We start from the raw sequence: 20,410 nt of genomic DNA, 5'->3' as shown, positions 1-20,410 counted from the left end.
AAAAGTACATGTCACATTAAATCTATTTCAGGCAAGACCCTCAAAAGAAATTTCAAAGTTCTAGTGACTCTTCCAACATTTCTCAGAAAGAATGATGATGTGGCAATTAAGTAGAGGGGAAAAAAATATGGGAAAGGAAGCATGTGCACATGCTGTAATACCCAGGAGAAACAGTATATACTAAGAGGACTGCATTTTAAGTCTTTCCCACTTCCTTGAGTTCTTACTGCCCGTTAAGACTTATGCCAAATATTAAAGAACACTGAACCACACTTTATGAACTGAAAATCAGCTTCTACTGCTTGCTAAACAGACTAAACAGTGCATTCATAATTTACAAGTCATTTTGTAAAACCGGTAAGAATACCCACATCTGACATAATTAAGTTGTACTCAATTAAATTTCAGGATTTCTCAATATATACAATGGTTTTCACCCTACATTTATAAAACAATGTTTTAATGCTAACCAGTAACAATTTTGTGCCTAAAAAAAAAACTAACACTTTTACATTGGAAAAATTAAGAGAAAACATCTTTTGAAAGACAGACCACTCTGCACAAAAAGTGTTCAAAGATACCCAGTTAGATACTGATGTTTCTTAGAAAAGAAAGCCTGAAAAAATATACTTTAGATTCTAGACAAGTACGATTACCAAATTTTCTTAAAGAAAATGAAAACATCGACCAGCAAGCAACTCCTAAAGGAAAAGCATTCCTATATAAACCTGCAAATGAATTAACGGTTTTGGTTAATTCTCCCACTTGGTTTTCTATCCGTTAAATAGAAGCCAGTCAGTTCACTTTTCTTTGCAAAAGAACTCGTGGATACCTGTCACTATCGTTCACTTTGCCACACAGCTTGCTTAAAGTTACAGAATAAAAGGAACTCTAGCGATCATTTAGTCATACTGAATTCCACAGAGGAGAAAATGGAAGTTCACGATAGAACCAGGGTAAGAAGCCAAGTTTCCACATTTCTGACGTCCTGCTACCTATTCTCACACCAGCTTAACTGTTGGAACAAACCTAGATAAAACACGTACAGCTCGAAGGAGACTACATTTTTTTCAGGACAATGCGATGCTTCCACAAAACAAAACGGGAAAAATAATTACAAAAAAAGGAGAGCAAAAGGAGGGCTCAAGTCCCGGACATGCCCAGGGATCCTTCAGCCCGCCTGGGAGCAGGGCTGGACAGGCGGGTGAGGATGGGGAGTTCTGGGGAAATCAAGACACGTGGGAGCACAGAGGGATGTGCTGATAATCGGGGAGAGGACCAGCAGCACGGCTCAGAGTTCAGGCTAGCAGAAAACAAGGCTTTCAGCAAATGAATGGAGGACTCCTGGCGTGGACGCTAAAGACACGTCAGCCCAGCGCCGAGGGGCGGGGACGGGGTGGAGCGGCGGCCGCTGGAGCGCCAGGGGCCGCCGCGCGCTCGGGCACAGCCTGCCCGCCGCCCCTCGTCCCTCGCTCCGGCCGAGGCCGCGGCTGCAGGCGCGAGCCCGAGCCGCCCGCCGCCCCCGAGCAAGCTCGCCGGCAGCGACCAGCCCTCGCGTGCAGGAGGCGGGGGTCAGGCAGGCTCTGGCGCGCGGGGGGCCGCCCTGCGAGCCGGGGGTCGGGGGCCGCGGAGAGGCCGGTGAGGGGGCCGCCGGACCCAGGAAGAGGAGCCGCCGCCGCCGCCGCCGCCGCCGCCGCCGCCGCCGCCGCCGCCGCCGCCAGCTTCAAACCTGCGGTCGCGGCGTCTCCCACCCACCCGCCACCCACTCCCCTCGCCTCACCTCCAGGGCGGCCTCGGAGCAAGAGAGTGGCGGGGAACACCAGCAGGAGAAGCAGCAGCAGGCGGGGGAGGGAGTTCATGGCGCGGCCACTCCGGCGTCCGGTCCCCGTCCGCAAGGGCTCTCGGCGGCTCCGGCGGTAATGGCGTTACTCTTCATCCGGGCTCCGGGCGGGGAGGGGCGGGGCACGTACCACGCACGGCCTTCGCCACGCCCACTCCCCTGGCCGAGAAACGCCGCCAGCGTGGCTGCTGGGCTCGGAGCCTGGGGGAGAGCGGGCGGCCCCGGGAGTCACGTGGCCGGTTGCTAGTGCCTCTGAGATTCCCGCGAGAGTCCGCCTCCCGTTATAGTCGCGGGCTGGTGACCTGCGGTTTGCCGCTCGCCCCGCCCTCCATCACTCCCTTCCAGTTAATTAGCGTCGTTAGTGGTTATTTTATTTGAATGACGATCCGCCGGGTGACCGGCGCAATAAAGTCTTTGTGTAATTTTAAATAGTGGTCTTATAAAGAGCATGAACTGCCAGCGTGTGGCACTGAAAAGCAAGCATATGTTTTGGAATATATATTACATAACAGTTAAAGAAAAAAAACCCCAAAGCATAAAAAATATACACTGGAAACTCTTGTCCCCCCTCTGCAGACACCCTCACCCACAGTTAAACAGTGACAGTTCTTAACTTCTTACCTGACATTCCAGAGCTATAAGTCACCCAGAACAGGGCCTGGAATAGAGTAAGCATTTAGGAAACACATAATGGGGGCGGCAATGGCTGGACACTTTCCTTCTCATCTAGTGTGCACTTCAGGTTGCTGCCAGTAATCTGGTATGTCATGCAATTAAACAATGTGAATTCCAGGTCCTGTTGCGCTAGACCAGCGTGAGCTGTCATACGGATGATAAAACAAATAAGCTAACACATGGTGTGCTTACTATTGCCAATTCCTGTCATTTAATCTCTGAAAATCCTTATGAGCTGGGTATTATTTACTGGGAAGAAAACTGAGACACAGAAAGTTTTGTAACTTCCCCAAGGCTTAAAAGCTAGTCAATGGGGGCTTCCCTGGTGGCGCAGTGGTTGAGAATCTGTCTGCCAATGCAGGGGACACGGGTTCGAGCCCTGGTCTGGGAGGATCCCACATGCCGCAGAGCAACTAGGCCCGTGAGCCACAGCTACTGAGCCTACGCGTCTGGAGCCTGTGCTCCGCAACAAGAGAGGCCACGATAGTGAGAGGCCCGCGCACCGCGATGAAGAGTGGCCCCCGCTCGCCGCAACTAGAGAAAGCCCTCGCACAGAAACGAAGACCCAACACAGACAAAAATAAATAAATAAATTAAAAAAAAAAAAAAAGCTAGTCAATGACAGATGCAAGATTTGAACCTGGCAGTCTGATTTCAGACTGCGTGCTCCACTGGCCTAGGACCTCTGCTGCTCTACTCCTGCACTGGCTCTGCTCAAGGCCTCCTTGCCCTGGGGCCCCTGGAAAGGCAGCTTGTGGCTGCTGCAGGCACCATCTAATTCTGTCTGCTAAACCTGACAGCGCTGGGCTGAACCAACTCAGCTCCGCTCCACCAGGGCCGCCACCGCTGCTGCTCCTAAGGCACCTGGCAGAAGGGGAGGGGCTCCCTGAGACGGCTCCTCCCACTTAGCTGCTGCCTCCACGCTTGCGCACGGCTACCAAAGCTGCCACTCTGTGCGAAAGACATCCCGACTGCGCACGCCAGTTTGGTGTGGCTGAACCTTGCTGAGCTCTCTACAGGCGTGGGAAGACTCTCCCTCCCCAACTTTGAGGCACTTTCTTTTCCATGAGTTTCAAATCAGACCTGCTCTGAGCTCCTGATGCCTGACAGGTTTTTTTGAAAAACACGTCCTACTATTTAACTTGCTGCTGTCTCCCAGCACCGGGAAGAATCTGCTGTGGACTGCAGTAGGAGATATATACATATAATCATGCTGTATACTCAGAATCACCTCTTCTCTCTTTCACTGGACCAGGGCTGTCTCCCTGACTCTCTTTTCCCTTCAGAGGGCTGGTTTCTGGCAGAGAAGATTCTCATTCCTTATGTTAAAGAGATTCCTAGTAGGCCTGTCTCTTCAGTTCTCAGAACATGTTTAGATAGAGCCTGAACATATAAGGATAATCCAGTTTAGGCTTAAACTGGGACTTCCACTCCAGTTTTATTATTAAATGATTACTAATAGATTTTATTTGGGACTTGAATTTTAGACAGCCAGCCCCTAAAGGGGCAACAGGGACAAAGTGTGCCTGCTCAGGACGGGACTGATGTGAAAATGAAAACGTACAAACAGAAAACAGAGAGAGACCTGTGTGACTGTCCAATTCGTACAAAAATCAAAAGCAGTAGCCCAGGGAAGTAAAATCCTTGCCCTGATCTTGGTGCCCACAAACTCTGCACTACTGTGATCTCCATTCTCCCTGTAATGAGCAGCGTTCCCTGGGTGCCCATCCAGAGCTCTCCCCTTTGCTGGGTGCCCCTCTCCATGTTTTTTTCTTTCTCACCTCTGCACTTATCTCCTTGAAGATCTGTGTTTTCCAGAAATATACTACATCCTGGTTATTCTCATTCTTACAGCTCAGGCAAACCCACACTTGACTCTCCACTTCTGTCATTTTACTTCCTTGGAATTTGTAAGAGCAGAGCTTTCTTTTCCTTTAATTTCTTAAGATTTCCCTCAGCATCATTAGCAAATGTGTCTGCTAAGCCCCAGTTTTTGTTCTGGGTGTTCCCCCAGGTAACCCAGTAGCTAAGGAACTTCCTCATGTCCTTAAACCTTTGCTCAACAGTCACCCCCTCAATGAGGCTCTCCCTCACTCCCGGTTTAAAATTACAATCCCCAGCCCCTCCCTTGTACTCTCAATTTCTTCTCTCTATTCTCTTTTTTTTAATAGCACTTTTTATCTTCTAACACAATATATAGTTTATTACGTCTCCTGTCTGTCACACTTGAGGGATCTTTGTGCCTTTAGTCAATGTTATAGAACAGCGCCTGACACCAGTGGTAACTCAGAAAATATCTGTTGAATTTGTTATATTATAAGTGACATCTTTCCCCACAAATTTGCAATCTAACTTCATTTGTAGACATAATAAGAAATGAAAAACTGTCAAGCAAAAAAAAAAAAGTTGTGTTTATTATATGCCAGCAAAGACTTCTGTGTTCTTTCACCTAGCAAGGGCTAAAAAAAAGTTATGGTTTTTGTACTTTACTTCTGAAAGAAAAACATTCTTTTGTGATCTTTATGTAAAAGGAATACTATGGGGGGGGGGGGAGGGGAGACTGTCCCCAACCTGGTCCTCTTCCTTCACAACTCACAGACTCCCCTGCCCACGCTTGCTCAGCTCGTATTTCCTGGAAAAGAACAGACAAAATCACATTCACCGCTTTCCTCCAACTGTACACTCATGCTCTGCCCTCCTTTCTGTTCCAAGAAAAAACTTCTATGGGCCTGTCAAAGGTCGGCCATCATTTGTGGATTGGATCTCATCTCCTGCTCAAAACCGTGCGATTTTGAAAATAGCCATCTCTCCTCTACCTCATAATAAATTTCTACTCCAATTCATCGCTCCCGTCCACATACAAATATACTATAATATTGCCCATCTTAAAAACCAAAATTCTGGGACTTCCCTGGCGGTCCAACGGTTAAGACTCAGCGCTCCCACTGCAGGGGGCGTGGGTTCAATTTCTGGTTGGGGAACTAAGATCCCACATGCTTCGCGGTGTGGCCAAAAAGTAAAAAAAAAAAAATTCTCCCATGGCCGCTGGTACCCTCAGCAAGAGCCTCGCTTCTCTGCCTCAGACACAGTAAAACTTCCCTATCTCACCTCTCGATTTTCTTCTCCATTTATTCCACTGGGCTGTTATTTTCACCACTGCACTAACATATCTCATCTTGCTGAATCCGAAAGTCCTCATCTGAGCCCCCCTCCCCACTTTTAAAAGTTTTGTTTGTTTTTTCTTTAATATTTATTTATTTATTTTGGCTGCATTGGGTCTTAGCTGCAGCATGCAGGATCTTAGTTGCGGTGTGCATGCGGGATCGATCTTAGTTGCGGTATGCGTGCGGGATCTAATTCCCCGACCAGGGATCGAACCTGGGCCCCCTGAAATGGGAGCGCGGAGTCTTACCCCCTGGACCACCAGGGAAGTCCCTCCACCCCCTTTTTTAACACCTGTTTCTCGAGGCTGGAGGATAACATACTCTCCTGGTTTTCCTTCCACCTCACTGCTTGGCTTAGAATTTTCATCCCCACCCTCCATTCTCCAGAGAGGGTAGAGAGGCTGGAAATGAAGTTAATGCTTAATCATGATGATGTCAGGAAGCCTCCGTAGAAATTCTCAAAGTACAGAATTCAGGGAGCTTCTAGGTTGGTGAACAGATCCAAGTACTAGAAGGGGGACACACCCCAACTCCAGGGGGACAGAAGATCCTGTCCTCAGGACCCTCCCAGACCTCGCCTTATGTCTCTCTTTATCTGGCTGTTCATCTGTATCCTTTAATAAACTGTTAAATGTCTGTGTTTCCCTGAGCTCTGTGAGCTGCTCTAGCAAATTAATGGACTCGGAGGAAGGGGTCATGGGAACCTCTGACTTACAGCTGATCTATTAGAGGCACAGGCGACAACCAGGACTTGCCACTGGCATCTGAAGTGGGCGGGAGCAGTCTTGTGGGATCTGATGCTACCTTCAGGTAGTGTCCGGATTGAGTTAAATTGTGGGACCCCCAGCTGGTGTCGCAGAGAATAGCTTGTGGGGGAAAACCCAGCACGCACCCGCGTCAGAGGTGTTGTGAATGTGGTCAGGGAGTGAGAGTAGGGAGGAACACAGGAGGGAGAAAACGGAGTTTCCCGAAACACTATTCTTCCAGCGCCAATTTCTTCAATTAGGGATGTTCAATTCCTCTAGTCCAAACCGAACTGGAACCCATCAGTGGGGTAGCTGTGCTGTGAAATCTTGAAAATTCTCTTCTCGTAACATATTTGACTTTGGCCCTATAGGAATCCCCAACTGTGCTACAGAACGGTCGACTTTTCACCATAGGGTGCTGACTAGGATGTCTTACATGTGTATTCCAGTTGCTGCTGCAAGCTTGGGCTTCTGAAATACGGGACGATCCCTGACCAGTTTCACAGTTTACCTCCCACTCACTCGTCCCAGGAGTTATGTTTACACAGGCAAATGTTACAGTCTTTTAACTATAGACATAATGTACAAAATACTGACATTTTGACATTGATTTTTGGCTGCGTTGGGTCTTCGTTGCTGCGCGCGGGCTTTCTCTAGTTCGGCGAGCGGGGGCTACTCTTCATTGTGGTGCGCGGGCTTCTCATTGCAGTGGCTTCTGTTGCAGAGCACGGGCTCTAGGCGCACGGGCTTCAGTAGTTGTGGCACGTGGGCTTCAGTAGTTGTAGCACGTGGGCTCTAGAGCGCAGGCTCAGTTGTTGTGGTGCATAGGCCCAGTCGCTCCAAGGCATGTGGGATCTTCCCGGACCAGGGCTCACACCCACGTCCCCTGCATTGGCAGGTGGACTCAACCACTGAACCACCAGAGAAGCCCTGGAACCTAAGTCTTATGATTCCATGTCGAGTGCTCTTTGTGCTGCAGCCTGATATCACCCACGAGCTATAATTTAGGGAAGAACGTGCTAAGAACCCTTAGAAAGTCATAGATAGAAGAGATACGTATTACTTTCAGATAAGGAGGAAGGTGACATTTCGATTAAGCCTTGAAAGATGCACATGTTTCAAATATGAGGAGCTGGGTGGTGGAGGTGGAGAAGAGAGTTTACTTAGGGCAGGAAAGGGCATTCTAGGACAAGGAAACCACGTGGGCAAAGGCACACGCACGTAATTTGGGGCCAGAGCATGTAAGGCAGTGAGTTCTGGACTACCAGTAAGAACTGGAAACCCTGTCCACAAACTATAATTCAATAAGTTATTTCAATTATATATAATGAAATATCATGCAGCCTTTAAAAATGAGAGCAGCATGTTGAGACCAGCAATATGGAAAAATATTTATCAGAAACACTATGAATCACAGGACTTCCCTGGCGGTCCAGTGGTTGGGACTCATCTTCCAATGCAGCGGGTGCCAGTTGGATCCCTGGTCGGGGAGCTAAGATCCCACAAGACTCTGGGCCAAAAAAACAGAACTTAAAACAGAAGCGATATTGTAACAAATTCAATAAAGACTTGGTTAAGATAAGACGTGATAGCTTTAGAGGAAAAGAGGGTTGCAGGAAGGATTTTTTTAAGGCTAGGGTAAGAATTCAATAAAGAATTGTAAATTAAAGGTGTGAGAGAGTAAGAATGATCGATGGAGCAAGTCCTCAAGAAGATGCGATAGGTCACAGTCAGGGAAACAAGGAACAAGGGGGGAGGAGAAGAAAGTGGATAAAAATAGAGGAACGGTGAGGTGGAGAGGAAACTGCACCTCCTCCTAGTACCCCGTGGCGAGAGCCCGCGCTCTGCTCCCTGAGAGCAGGGGCTGCGGCTATTTCAGACCCTCGCCTCTCCCGCCAGCCTCCTCCTGCAGGAAGAGGGCCAAGCTTTCCGCCAGGGTCTCCAACACCGTGCACAGCTCAGAGCTGCCTTCCTAACCTCCAGTCTCAGAGGGAGGGGTGTCTGAATCTACGCTCTTCTGGGGACCCGAGGCCCTCTTTCCGCCTCTGAGACCTCGGTCATCAATGACCCTTCTCTCCTCGTTGTCTTCAGAACCTCCTTGACCACTGGATCCTTCTCAGCATATATTTAACTGCTTATTAAATATGTCCCGGGTGTTTCACAGCAACCTCGCCCTCATCCTATCTTTCCCGCAAACTAGTGGTCCCTCCTGTGTTCTCTACCTCTGTGAAGACGACCACCCAGACCTGTGCCAGGCTTCCTAGACCCCTCCCCCTTCACTCCCAGACTCCTCGCCCTTCACTCCCATAGCTAACAATTACCTATCCTTTTCACTTTGCCTTTGAAATCACTTTGCATCCATAACTTCCTCATTATTTCCTCTGTCACTCTTTTAGTTTCTGGCCTCGGTTTTTCTTGCATGGAGCACTATAGCAGTATCTTATCTGGTACTTTTGATTCTAGCATCACCCACCATCAACCTACCCTTTATATCACTATTAGGGTGATCTTTCAAGACGCATAATTTTTTTTTTAATTTATTTATTTATTTATTTTTGGCTGCATTGAGTCTTCGTTGCTGCACGCAGGCTTTCTCTAGTTGGGGCGAGCGGGGGCTACTCTTCATTGCAGTGCATGGGCTTCTCATTGTGGTGGCTTCTCGTTGTGGAGCACGGGCTCTAGGTGCGCGGGCTTCAGTAGTTGTGGCACGCAGGCTCAGTAGTTGTGGCGCACGGGCTTAATTGCTCCACGGCACGTGGGATCTTCCTGGACCAGGGCTTGAACCCGTGTCCCCTGCATTGGCAGGCAGATTCTCAACCACTGCGCCACCAGGGAAATCCCATAATTCTTTTTTTTTTTGGCCACGCAGCTTGCAGGATCTCAGTTCTCTGACCAGGGATGGAACCCAGGCCCCCGGCAGTGAAAGCTTGAAATCCTAACCACTGGACTGCCAGGGAATTCCCTCAAAATGCATAATGGACCTCATCATTCCTCCACTTAAAAGCCTTCAGAGCTTCTCAGGACAAAGTTCGCGCTTCTTCACAAAGCACATGAGACAATTCACGATCACCTTCCTCTCCTGCCATATGAAGGACATGGGTTTTAGATTTTACTTGTGGTTCAGAGAGTATCACAGGATACCTCAGGCCTCTGTGCTGTGTGGGAAGAGCTTCCTCTTCTATCAACCTGGGGAATACCTAGTCAGTGATGAAGATCTGGCTCAGGTGTCATTATTTCTGTAAAATCTGCCCTGAGGTTTTCTCACCTAGTCCAGGGCCATTTCATCTATGCTTCTAGAGCACCCCTGACAGTTAGACCCATGCACCAATCTAAGAAAGAGTCATTTATCTATCTCCCCCACTAGATTACATGGTCCTTGGTGATCTCTGCCTGGTTTTTTGTTGTACCTTTGGCTTCTAACACAGAGGCTGTCACGTGGTTTATTGCACGTCACTAAATGTTTATTGCAAGAAGCACTGGCTTAGATGCTGCATCCTTGAGCCGTGCGCCAAAGGAGGTACGTTCACTGTGAGACAACCTTTTGGTACAAGGTCATAAAGGTCTAATAGCGCACATGGCAAACGTAGCACTTATGCACACAGCCCTGCTTGCGGACAAACTGTGTTAATCCTTCCAGTCCAACGATTTCACCATGTTCCACATTCCACACGCTGCACTATTCATCTTTTTGTTTGTTTGTTTTCGGCGGGGGGGCTGTGTCAGGTCTTAGATGCGGCACGCAGGATCTTCATTGAGGTACGTGGGATCCTTCGTTGCGGTGCACGGGCTCTTTGTTGTGGTACGCAGGCTTCTCTCTAGTTGTGGCGCGTAGGCTTAGTTGCCCCGCGGCATGTGGGATCTTAGTTCCCCAACCAGGGATCGAACCCGCGTCCCCTGCATTGGACGGTGGATTTTTAACAACTGGACCACCAGGGAATTCCCCCCGCATTAGCCATCTTAATGTTTGTCTTCCTCCTATCATATCTCAACTTTCCCTAGAGAATTCCATGAAACTAATAATAATGTCTCTTTTTAAAACCTGAATCACTTCCAAAGCTTTCAGGGCTTAATTTTTCAAATGAAACACTAATATAGCTGCAACTTACTGTGCATTTCTCATGGTTTGTCTTAAACCGTATCACAACTTTTTGAATTTGAGAAATTAACAAATTTTGCTTCAAAATTCATAATAAAATGTATCATAGAATTCCTCAACAAAAATAACATCAATAGTAATAGCTTTTATTTATTCAGCACTTCCATTGGGGCCAGCTATAGATTCTCCAATATTTCCCTCTTGCACTTACCTGACTAATTTAAGTGCAAAACTAATTTCAGTGAGATAAAATAATTTCTTCCCTTCCATTCAAGGTATATCTTAATTCAATAATTATACTTTCATCCTGGCGCTGGGATTTATCAAAAGGATAATATGTTATGCACATTCATTTTTCTGATACATCTTACAAAATTAGCTATCTCTGGTTTCTTTGTTTAGACTCAGAACTAATTCCTCAAAACTATGTTAAGGTGGAAGTTATAAGGGTGAAACCTCCTTTCACCTGGGTTTTAATTCCAAGGGATTTCAGTGTTAGTGTCTTTTTAAATTTGGTTAATAGTAGGAAGAACCTGCCTGCCCAGAGAGGAAAAAAAATTTGGGGTGAGACACAGGAAATTTTCGTATGTTACTAAAGGCCTGGCAATACAGAAGTGGTGTTCTGTGAGAATGAAAATTGACAGATATTTGGAAAAGAAGCCACTGTATTCAATTGTTTATGTTATATTAGAATACGTTTGATTGTTCACGGAAGAAATTAGAAGAATAGTAATCACATTTTTTGGAATGTAAAATTTCACCACTTACACAGATTTTAATGTATCACTTGTATCTGTGCATCTGGGTGCTATACTTAGTAATGACTCTCCTCCTGGAGTGGTTAACAAAAATGATTAATTGTTAATCTTCAGTCCTGCTTAATCTAAATCATTTCTATTTCCTTCTAAGATATCTGGCATATAAAAATGAAAGGATAAAAATTGTTTCTTCAGTTTTCAGGATAGACATTCAGGGACAGAAGAGCTGACTCTTGATTACATATGGAATTCCTACTCCATAAGCAGCGAGTTCTCGATTACATATGGAAAAGGGGCACAAGGAAAACCTACAGATAGATAAACTTCACAGATAATACTAATACTATATTTTAATCCATATTTTTGTTTGTTTCAACCTTTTTCCTATTAAGGAATATAACAAGGAGCAAGGTTGGTTGAGTTTCATCTTCCTTGGTTTGGTTGCCAGCTGGCAGAATGAAGAAAAAGGAACAGAAGCAAGGATCTGAACAATTCATGAAGTGACTCACCAGCAGAGCATAACTAAGAATTGGTAGTATTAAGGTGTCCTCATAACTCAACTATTACAACAGCTGCGTCTCAGTGGGACAGATAGAGACAGGCCCTTTGACTGTACCCCCTCTTCTGCAAAGCTGTGTCACAAATGGGCCATGGTATTCATGAACCCATACCCATGGCCTGACGTGGGACAGGGCGGCAGCAGGTGTATCTTCTACTAGGAATTACTCCAGCAAGTATAGCATTGGGCCTGGGTCCCGAGTCTGTCTAATATTTGACTCCTATTTAGTACCTATTATGGGATAGGTACTTGGGGCATGCCAAAATGAATATGAGAATTCCTGCACTAGAAGAGCTCTAGTGAGGTCAGGGGATGTGCAAGCAGAGAACTGTAATGACACATCATAGGTGCTATTTTATCAGAGGGTACAATGAGGACACACGGGAGGAAGCAAGTCAGCTCTGCCTGGGTGGGAAAGGCTTCACGGAGCAGGTGGAGCTCCCGCTGGCAGGTGTCTGTGAGGCGGGAACTGAAGGAACGGGGAGAAAAGGGGTTGGGAGAGAGCATTCCAGGTTGGGGAGCTACCCGGGCAGCAGCCAGAAGGCACAAAGGTAACACGGCATGTGCAAAACATTGCAAGTGTTAGATATGGTTGGGGTGTACGATGAGAAGGAGGAAGCAGTGAACGAGAAGCCTGGCTAGGAAGGCGAGGGCTAGACCACAGAGGACCTCTATGCCGGCTAAGGAGCTGGATTTGGTTCTGAATGCACCTGGGAAGCACTGAAGGGTCTCATGTAGGGCAGGAGCATAACCAGGTTTTGCTTCTGCACAACCACTCTGTCTACTCCGTGGAGGGTGGAGCCAACTGGAGGCAGAGCCACGAGTAAGCAGACGACTGTGACAGGCCAGATGAAAACGATGAGGCCCCGACATGAAGCAGTAGCCGTGGGGATGAAATTAAGGCTTCCAGTTACAGAACCAACTACAATCAGAGGCAAAAGAGGCCCTCATCTGAGGGCAGAGGGGAAAGCTAAGCTGAACATTACTGAAACATAACTTCAGGAACTCATATTTAATTTTGTGTAATTTGACAATTACATGGGAATATAGCATTCTTTATAATTATCATCAGTATGACCTACCACGGTCATGGACTTCGGATGACTTCTCAGTCTGCAGGAAACAGAAAGAGAATAATGTAAAACAAACAAACAAACAAACAAGTGGCGAGTGGTGGTGAGGAGGACTAAAATAGAGAACATAGTGAACAAGGATGCCATTATTGAAAATTTTCTTTTCCTCACTTTTCAAAGAGAAACTGTCATTTGGGATAGAACTATGAGACCCTAAAAGATTAAGATAAAGTTTTTCAATATGTAAAACATGGATCATTCTCAACTGCAATTAAATAAAAATATTGAGCCTCAGTATTGTTATGTTTTAACATTCTCCTAGATTTACTTAGGATAAGATTCTGGCTATGACTTGAAAACCTAATGAATCTCCTTGAAGTGATAAAGAACTAGAGGCCAAAAAAAAAGAACTAGAGGCCAAAACAAGACATCTGAGACTATTAAAGTGCTCACTTTTCTCTCCCTATTTCTCACTGTTTCCACTTCTAAAGACAACTGGCAAAAGCAGCACCAGAATTTTGAGACGATGCAGAGGTGGTCTAAAGCGTGTTTGCGTGCCGACTTGACTGAGGCCCATCGGTCAAGGGGAGGCTCATGCATAGTGCGGGGCTGAAGGCTGATGCGAGTCTGAAGTTCTCTAAGAAACAGTCTTCTCAGCTAGAAAGGGCCTGAGAGCTCTTCCACTCCACCTCACACCTTTGCTTCAAGGCCACTCTAAGTCTATATAAATGGGCCTCAAATCTACTGTGAAGATAGGCCAAGTATAAGTACACAAATATCTGAACTAGTGAAATGTGTGAATTTAGAAGCAAATTTTCTTATTGTAAAATAATGCCAGAAAAAATATTCCACAGTTTCTTTCAGCAACTCAGAGAAGATTCACATTCAGTTTAAACTAGCGATTACTGAGCATCTGTAATATGCCAGGCATCAGATCATATTCTTTCATATTAGGGAGAAAATCATAGTTAAACTATCATTTTGCAAACAATAGTGTAAACCTGCTAAAGGCTTTTGATTTTCAAAACATAGTTGTATTTGCAAATGATATTCGGAACAATCATGACCCACGATATAATGAAAATGCAACTTTCATGTCTGCTCCCCATTTTAGCCTTTTTTTAAATTTTTTGGTTTTTGGGGGTTTTTTTGGCCACACCACATGGCACATGGGATCCCTGGCATGTGGGATCTTAGTTCCCCAACCAGGGACCAAACCCACGTGCCCTGCAGTGGGAGCTCAGAGTCTTAACCACTGGACAGCCAGGGAAGTCCCTACTTTAGCCTTTTTTCACTCAGGGGAGCTCTTTCCCTTTGCTGTTGGCTGAATAGGCAGCAGGCCCAGTGATTTTTTTTGCTCTAAGGTAACAATCAGCCCTCACTGTGAAGGATTAAGCACAGCTCAGTTCAGTTCGATGCCCCGTGTTAAATATTAATGGGTATATGTATAACTGATTCACTTTGTTATAAAGCAGAAGCTAACACACCATTGTAAGGCAATTATACTTCAATAAAGATGTTTAAAAAAAAAATATATTAATCGGTCCTTTAACCTTCACTCAGGAGAACTTCTCATCCGTCTCCCTCAGCTAAGGCTTGTAGTTGGTGGACACCGCCTGCCCCTGAAGGTCAGTGTCTGCGCCCTCCTCACTCCCCACCTCCTCCCTTTGCAGAAGGAGGGCGGAGAAGTAAAGCAATAAGATACTTTTACTTGGCTGGGTGGCTTCACAGTCTCTGGGACTGGCTGATTCTTTCTCTTGGAGCTTGCCACTGCCAGGGACCCCTGCCCTACAGTTCCCTGGGCCCAGGCTGAGGCATCTCTCTTCCGGTGGTCACCTGATACTGCTGCACCAGCCCCTAAGAATGTGCTGCTCCCTTTCCACTTCTTGCTGCTGGCATCCCACCAGGCAGCCTTCAGCCAAGCCCAAGATGACGCAGATCTCACCTGCATGGTTCTTAAGAAACTGTCACAGACATTCTTTGTCCTGATGACAAGCTCAGGGAGAACAGGCCACCCAACTCAGCCCCTCTGTCATGCTGCCTGCCACACCTTGCTTTAATTTTCTCCGTCACTGATCCTCCCTTTCCTAAATGTGTTTAGGAAACACATTTCAAAGTTCCTTAGGTGATCTCCCAGAGACCCCTCACAAGGCTTTAGGTAAAAGAGGTAGAATGACTTGGGGTTGACGGGAGCTCATGACACGACAGAGTCAAAGAAATCTCTTCTGCAATTTTCCCCACGCTCCAGATGTTTCATATACTGGATCTGGTCAAGGGATATGAGTCATGAAAAAGGTTCTTTGAAATTTCCCTCAGAACCTCTGCACATCGGGCAAACTCACTCTCGTTTTGGGAATCGGTAAATATTTAATTAGCATCTTAAGAAGTAGGTCAGGAAGAGTCCCATTTTAACATCCTGCTATGGTCTGAATCAACCCCATAGGGTTTGTGCATATACCTTGTAGCATCAAATACTGAGAGTTGAGAGTCTTCTAAAATAACGGATTATAAGATTTCACATTAGTGTAAGAAAATTTGATCATAAGATCTGGTCTGCTATATATTTACATCAGGGTAAGCTGTTTTATTGTAGACAAAATCTTAGCTCATAATCTGTATAGTATTTTTCTTAGAGATAATCATAAGTTCCATGAGAGCAGGTAACCAGGCTTTCCAATTCAGGTCCTACAAAAAACATCTATCAAAGAAACTATTTTATGCTAGGCAAAATACCAAGCACTTTTATATAATTTATATTAAACTGAGATAAGGAAAAGGGTTTTTTTAAAAATGTATAACATTATTATGCATATATTCTAAAGTTAAAGACATTATTATTTAGAAAAAGAAACAACTTACCTTGGTTTTCTGGCTCTCTCTCTGGGCCTTCTAATTAAATCTTCCAAATGTTTATTTCTCTCTTCTAAACTGAAAGAAAAAACAACTGAATTTTATGACTAAAATGGACTTTTCTAGGCTAACATTTTGCTAATTTCATTGGAGGATTTGAGTAGATAAATTTCATGGTGGTCTAGTTCTCTATACATCATCCATCCATCTTGCTTTATGGGAATCTGGAATTCTTTCCAAGCAACTCAAATTTTTATTATTATTATTTTTTTTTTGTCTGCGTTGGGTCTTCGCCTCTGTGCGCGGGCTTTCTCTAGTTGCGGTGAGTGGGGGCTACTCTTCGTTGTGGTGCACGGGCTTCTCATTGCGGTGGCTTTTCTTGTTGCGGAGCATGGGTTCTAGGCGCACGAGCTTCAGTAGTTGCAGCACGCGGGCTCAGTAGCTGTGGCTCACGGGCTCTACAGCGCAGGCTCAGTAGTTGTGGCACATGGGCTTAGTTGCTCTGTGGCATGTGGAATCTTCCCAGAGCAGTGATCGAACCCGTGTCCCCTGCATTGGCAGGCGGATTCTTAACCACTGTGTCACCAGGGCAGTTCCTGAATCTCATTCTAATGAGAAAGTTTATTTGGTACTTGATATGTTTCATTTGGGGTGCATTCAAAAACTTTTGTGAATAAATTCTAAGCATAGCAATGTTACTTTACTTGAATACCATGGTAATATCCTCTAAAATTCTCGGATGTTTCTCTGTAATTTCTTAACCTCGCTCCCCCGACCCCCAAGTCAAAGGGAGTTCTGAGAAAGGAAGATGAAATTCTGCTTGTTCAAGTAGTCCAGACACTAGGCACACTAAATATATCATTGAAGAATGGTCTTGACTTACAAAACAGCACATTTTCCTCTTTCTAGGAGTCTAAAAAATGAACTTAGCAAGCCAGGGAGCAAAGTATCAGCAAACGTTTACAAAATTAAAAATTAAGCTTTTTCAACTTACTGTGCAATCTGGGAGTTCGATATCATGAGCCTTCGGTCAGCACATTCGATAATTTCTTCGTATGATGTAACCTTGAAAAACATTAGCTAAAACAATTATTCTGTGATAAATTCTAAGATATTTATTTAATTTTGCTTTTTAAGAATCTGTACAAGTTGAAGTTCAATTATATGGCTCCCATGAATGAAAGTTTTACAATAGGCAGAACATCTTCCTTACATTTTGAAATCAGGAATATGAATACAAATAGAATTGTAATGTGCCTGTTCATCATGCAGAAAAAGTGAAGTGTCAAAAAGCGGACAACTGTAGCAGCAAGTCAACTGTGATCCCTGCACGTGGTGTGGGTCTCAACCCAGGCTTTCAGTCCACGTGGTTAAAGTTCATGCAGTTTTCAAAAGGTAAACTAGCACACTATGTTGGCAAGATTTAGAGTGACCCTCAACATGAAGCAGCAATACTAAGACCTGAAAGTGCTGACAGCACAAGGACAGACACACACAATGTTCTTTGCTAGCTTTCAGCTAAAAGGCTAATGGAAGGTCATTATGAAGTGAAAGGAATCAATACAAATGTATTACATCATCCCTCAGATCCTTTTTAGCACCAAAATTCTATCGTTTTAATATTTCACACAGTTTTAAAAAGACAAATATTTATGTAAGAAAATGTGTACCTTATTTATTAAGTTGTCTAAATGTCTTTGATACTTGTCATTTTCTTCAATGAGTCTGTTGCAGTGGTCTTCTTTTAACTCTAGAAGATTTCCCAATTTTGCAATCTATGGAGAAACACCGGTAAAAATACTGACCTGGAAACTTCCATGAAAACCACGTGTGGATGCTAAGAACAAATCAGAACAGTGAGCTATACTTTATTCCAATATTCTCCTAAACTGATTTGTACCATAGGTGAATCAAGACATGCTATGAACCAGGTCCTAGTTTGATTGCACTTAGAACTGATGAGCAGAAATTAAAACAATATTTCAGCTTTCCTCCAATTTAATACTATGAAACAGCTTTGCAAATAATTAAACACCTGTTAGTGAATACAAATACTTATTAGCCCCAAATCTTCATTACCTTCTTTCCATATATAAATAATGGGTAGACATATTTGATTCTCTCTGAAGTAAAGCACTGATGTTGGGCTTGATGATGCATTTTCAGGTTTGATAAATATTCTCAAATATTCTCAAATATGCATAAATGAGAGTTTTTTTTTTTAAGGTTCTGCTCAATGTATGTCACATTCTGACTTATGGTCCAATTTTTATTTGCAAAAAAAATTTTAACAATTTAAAAATTGTATTTCTAAAAGTGACATCTAGGATTAATTATCAGGAAAAGGTATTCACAAGTCCCTGAACAGTTACCTTAATTTTCAAAGCAATTATAGAAAAGGACAGAAATGTTCCCATTAAATAACAATGATAATAATGGCCATCAATATTCTAATGCTTATTTAAATATTCTTATTTACATATGCTTACATGTCTGTAGTGAGATACCCTGGAGGAAGCAATGGCAAAACAAATTTGCTGCAGCCACAGCAGCTTTCTTGTTCTTTCTCTTTACATAAATATATTAATGGGGACAATATCAAATCAGGGGTCCCAGTCCTCTGGCTACACACATTATTTAAGGTAGGGAGTATAGATGTCACCTCACTTTAGCAGACCCAAGGTGAAGAGAATTTAAAAGATTTTTTAAAGGACGTGTCTAGAAGTAGAAAAGACTAAAATCTCTACTTATCAACTATTAGCATTGGGCTTTTCCCATTCCATTCCTTTGCATCTCCTCACGGCATCCTGGAGGGTGGGGTTCCTCTCTTAGCTTTACATACCTCATGACAGTTTACTGAAGCAACATGGAATTCCTTCTCACTTCTGTTGTTTTTTTTGTTTGTTTTTTGTTTTTTTTTTTAATTACAGACTTAATGGCACATCTTGAATTTCTTTACTGGCTTTCAAGATCAAAGTAATAACCCTTTTAAGTCCTCAGATTGATTTTTAAAAATTTGCTAGCCTCAGATTACAGAAAGAAGGGCAAAGGAGTTCTTAAAGATTGTTTATTTTAGCGATAAAAGAATTGCTCCGTAAAAGCCAGTTTTGGGGATTACAGTGAAAGGTAATCCAAAATTTTAAGTTTCCGCTAAAGAGTGTAGGGTTTAACCATTTTAAGAGCATAACTGTCATACAATAAACTGCATATATTTATAAAGTGTACAGTTTGATGTTTTTATCTATGAATACAACTGTGAAACCATCACCGCAATCAACATAATGAACATATCCACCCGCCCCCTGACCAAAGTTTCCTCTTGCCTCTTGATAACCCCTCCCTCCTGTCTGTCCTTCCCTCACTCCCATACTCTATGCCAGCCCTAGGCAAACACCCATCTGCTTTCTGTCATGACTGATTAGTTTGCATTTTCTAGAATTTTATGTAACAGAACCAAAGGGTATTTACTCTTACCTGGCTCCTTTCAGTCAGCATAATTATTTTGAGATCCATCTAGGTTACACGTGTATCAGTAACTCACCCCTTTTTCTTTTTTTCCTTTTTTATTTTTTTATCATTTAAATTTTATTTATTTTTTTATACAGCAGGTTCTTATTAGTTGTCTATTTTATACATATTAGTGTATACATGTCAATCCCAATCTCCCAGTTCATCTCACCACCACCCCCCCTGCCACTTTTCCCCCTTGCTGTCTCTATGTTTGTTCTCTACATCTGTGTCTCAATTTCTGCCCTGCAAACTGGTTCATCTGTACCATTTTTCTAGGTTCCACATACATGCATTAATATATGATATTTGTTTTTCTCTTTCTGACTTACTTCACTCTGTATGACAGTCTCTAGACTCATCCACGTCTCTACAAATGACCCAATTTCATTCCTTTTTATGGCTGAGTAATATTCCATTCTATATATGTACCACATCTTCTTTATCCATTTGTCTGTTGGTGGGCATTTAGGTTGCTTCCATGACCTGGCTATTGTAAACAGTGCTGCAATGAACATTGGGGTGCATGTGTCTTTTTGAATTATGGTTTTCTCTGGGTATATGCCCAGTAGTGGGATTGCTGGGTCATATGGTAATTCTATTTTTAGCTTTTTAACGAACCTCCATACTGTTCTCCATAGTGGCTGCATCAATTTACATTCCCACCAACAGTGCAAGAGGGTCCCCTTTTCTCCACACCCTCTCCAGCACTTGTTGTTTGTAGATTTTCTGATGATACCCATTCTAACTGGTGTAAGGTGATACCTCATTGTAGTTTTTTTTTTTTTTTTTTTTAATTTATTTTTTGGCTGCACCGTGCAGCAACCAGGGATTGAACCCACACCCCCTGCACTCGGAGCAGAGTCTTTTTTTTTTTTTTTTTTTTTTTAATTTTATTTATTTATTTATTTATTTATGGCTGTGTTGGGTCTTCGTTTCTGTGCAAGGGCTTTCTCTAGTTGTGGCAAGTGGGGGCCACTCTTCATCGCGGTGCGTGGGCCTCTCACTATCACGGCCTCTCTTGTTGCGGGGCACAGGCTCCAGACGCGCAGGCTCAGTAATTGGCTCACGGGTCTAGCTGCTCTGCGGCATGTGGGATCTTCCCAGACCAGGGCTCGAACCCGTGTCCCCTGCATTAGCAG

The 20,410-nt window shown here is 44.1% G+C and overlaps 2 protein-coding genes across 5 annotated transcripts in view; both read right to left on the bottom strand.

The window, feature by feature from the left end:
• SSR1 (signal sequence receptor subunit 1) overlaps positions 1 to 1,914 on the bottom strand; it is a 31,679-nt gene extending 29,765 nt beyond the window's left edge. The window contains exon 1 of the mRNA XM_082347778.1: positions 1,781 to 1,914. Coding sequence (XP_082203904.1) covers positions 1,781 to 1,859 — 79 coding nt within the window. The 5' untranslated portion in view covers positions 1,860 to 1,914. The remainder of the gene's footprint in view (positions 1 to 1,780) is intronic.
• A 205-nt stretch (positions 1,915 to 2,119) lies between these two features.
• Positions 2,120 to 20,410, bottom strand: part of CAGE1 (cancer antigen 1) — a 59,068-nt gene continuing 40,777 nt past the window's right edge. For 3 of the 4 annotated variants that reach the window (XM_082347711.1, XM_082347714.1, XM_082347713.1), the window contains 5 exons: positions 17,432 to 17,536; positions 16,756 to 16,826; positions 15,771 to 15,839; positions 12,921 to 12,951; positions 2,120 to 5,147 (listed from right to left, as the gene is read on the bottom strand). In XM_082347711.1, the coding sequence (XP_082203837.1) occupies positions 5,052 to 5,147; positions 12,921 to 12,951; positions 15,771 to 15,839; positions 16,756 to 16,826; positions 17,432 to 17,536 (372 nt within the window). In that variant the 3' untranslated portion in view covers positions 2,120 to 5,051. Of the gene's footprint in view, positions 5,148 to 12,920; positions 12,952 to 15,770; positions 15,840 to 16,755; positions 16,827 to 17,431; positions 17,599 to 20,410 lie in introns of those variants that run through there. The other variant, XR_014232721.1, reaches the window with a different exon arrangement.

This window comes from Balaenoptera borealis (genome assembly GCF_965194805.1).
Source record: "Balaenoptera borealis genome assembly, chromosome: 12".
NCBI classification, from domain to species: domain Eukaryota; kingdom Metazoa; phylum Chordata; class Mammalia; order Artiodactyla; family Balaenopteridae; genus Balaenoptera; species Balaenoptera borealis.
The sequence above is the reverse complement of the archived record's forward strand: the minus strand, read 5'-3'. Positions and strand labels throughout refer to the sequence as shown.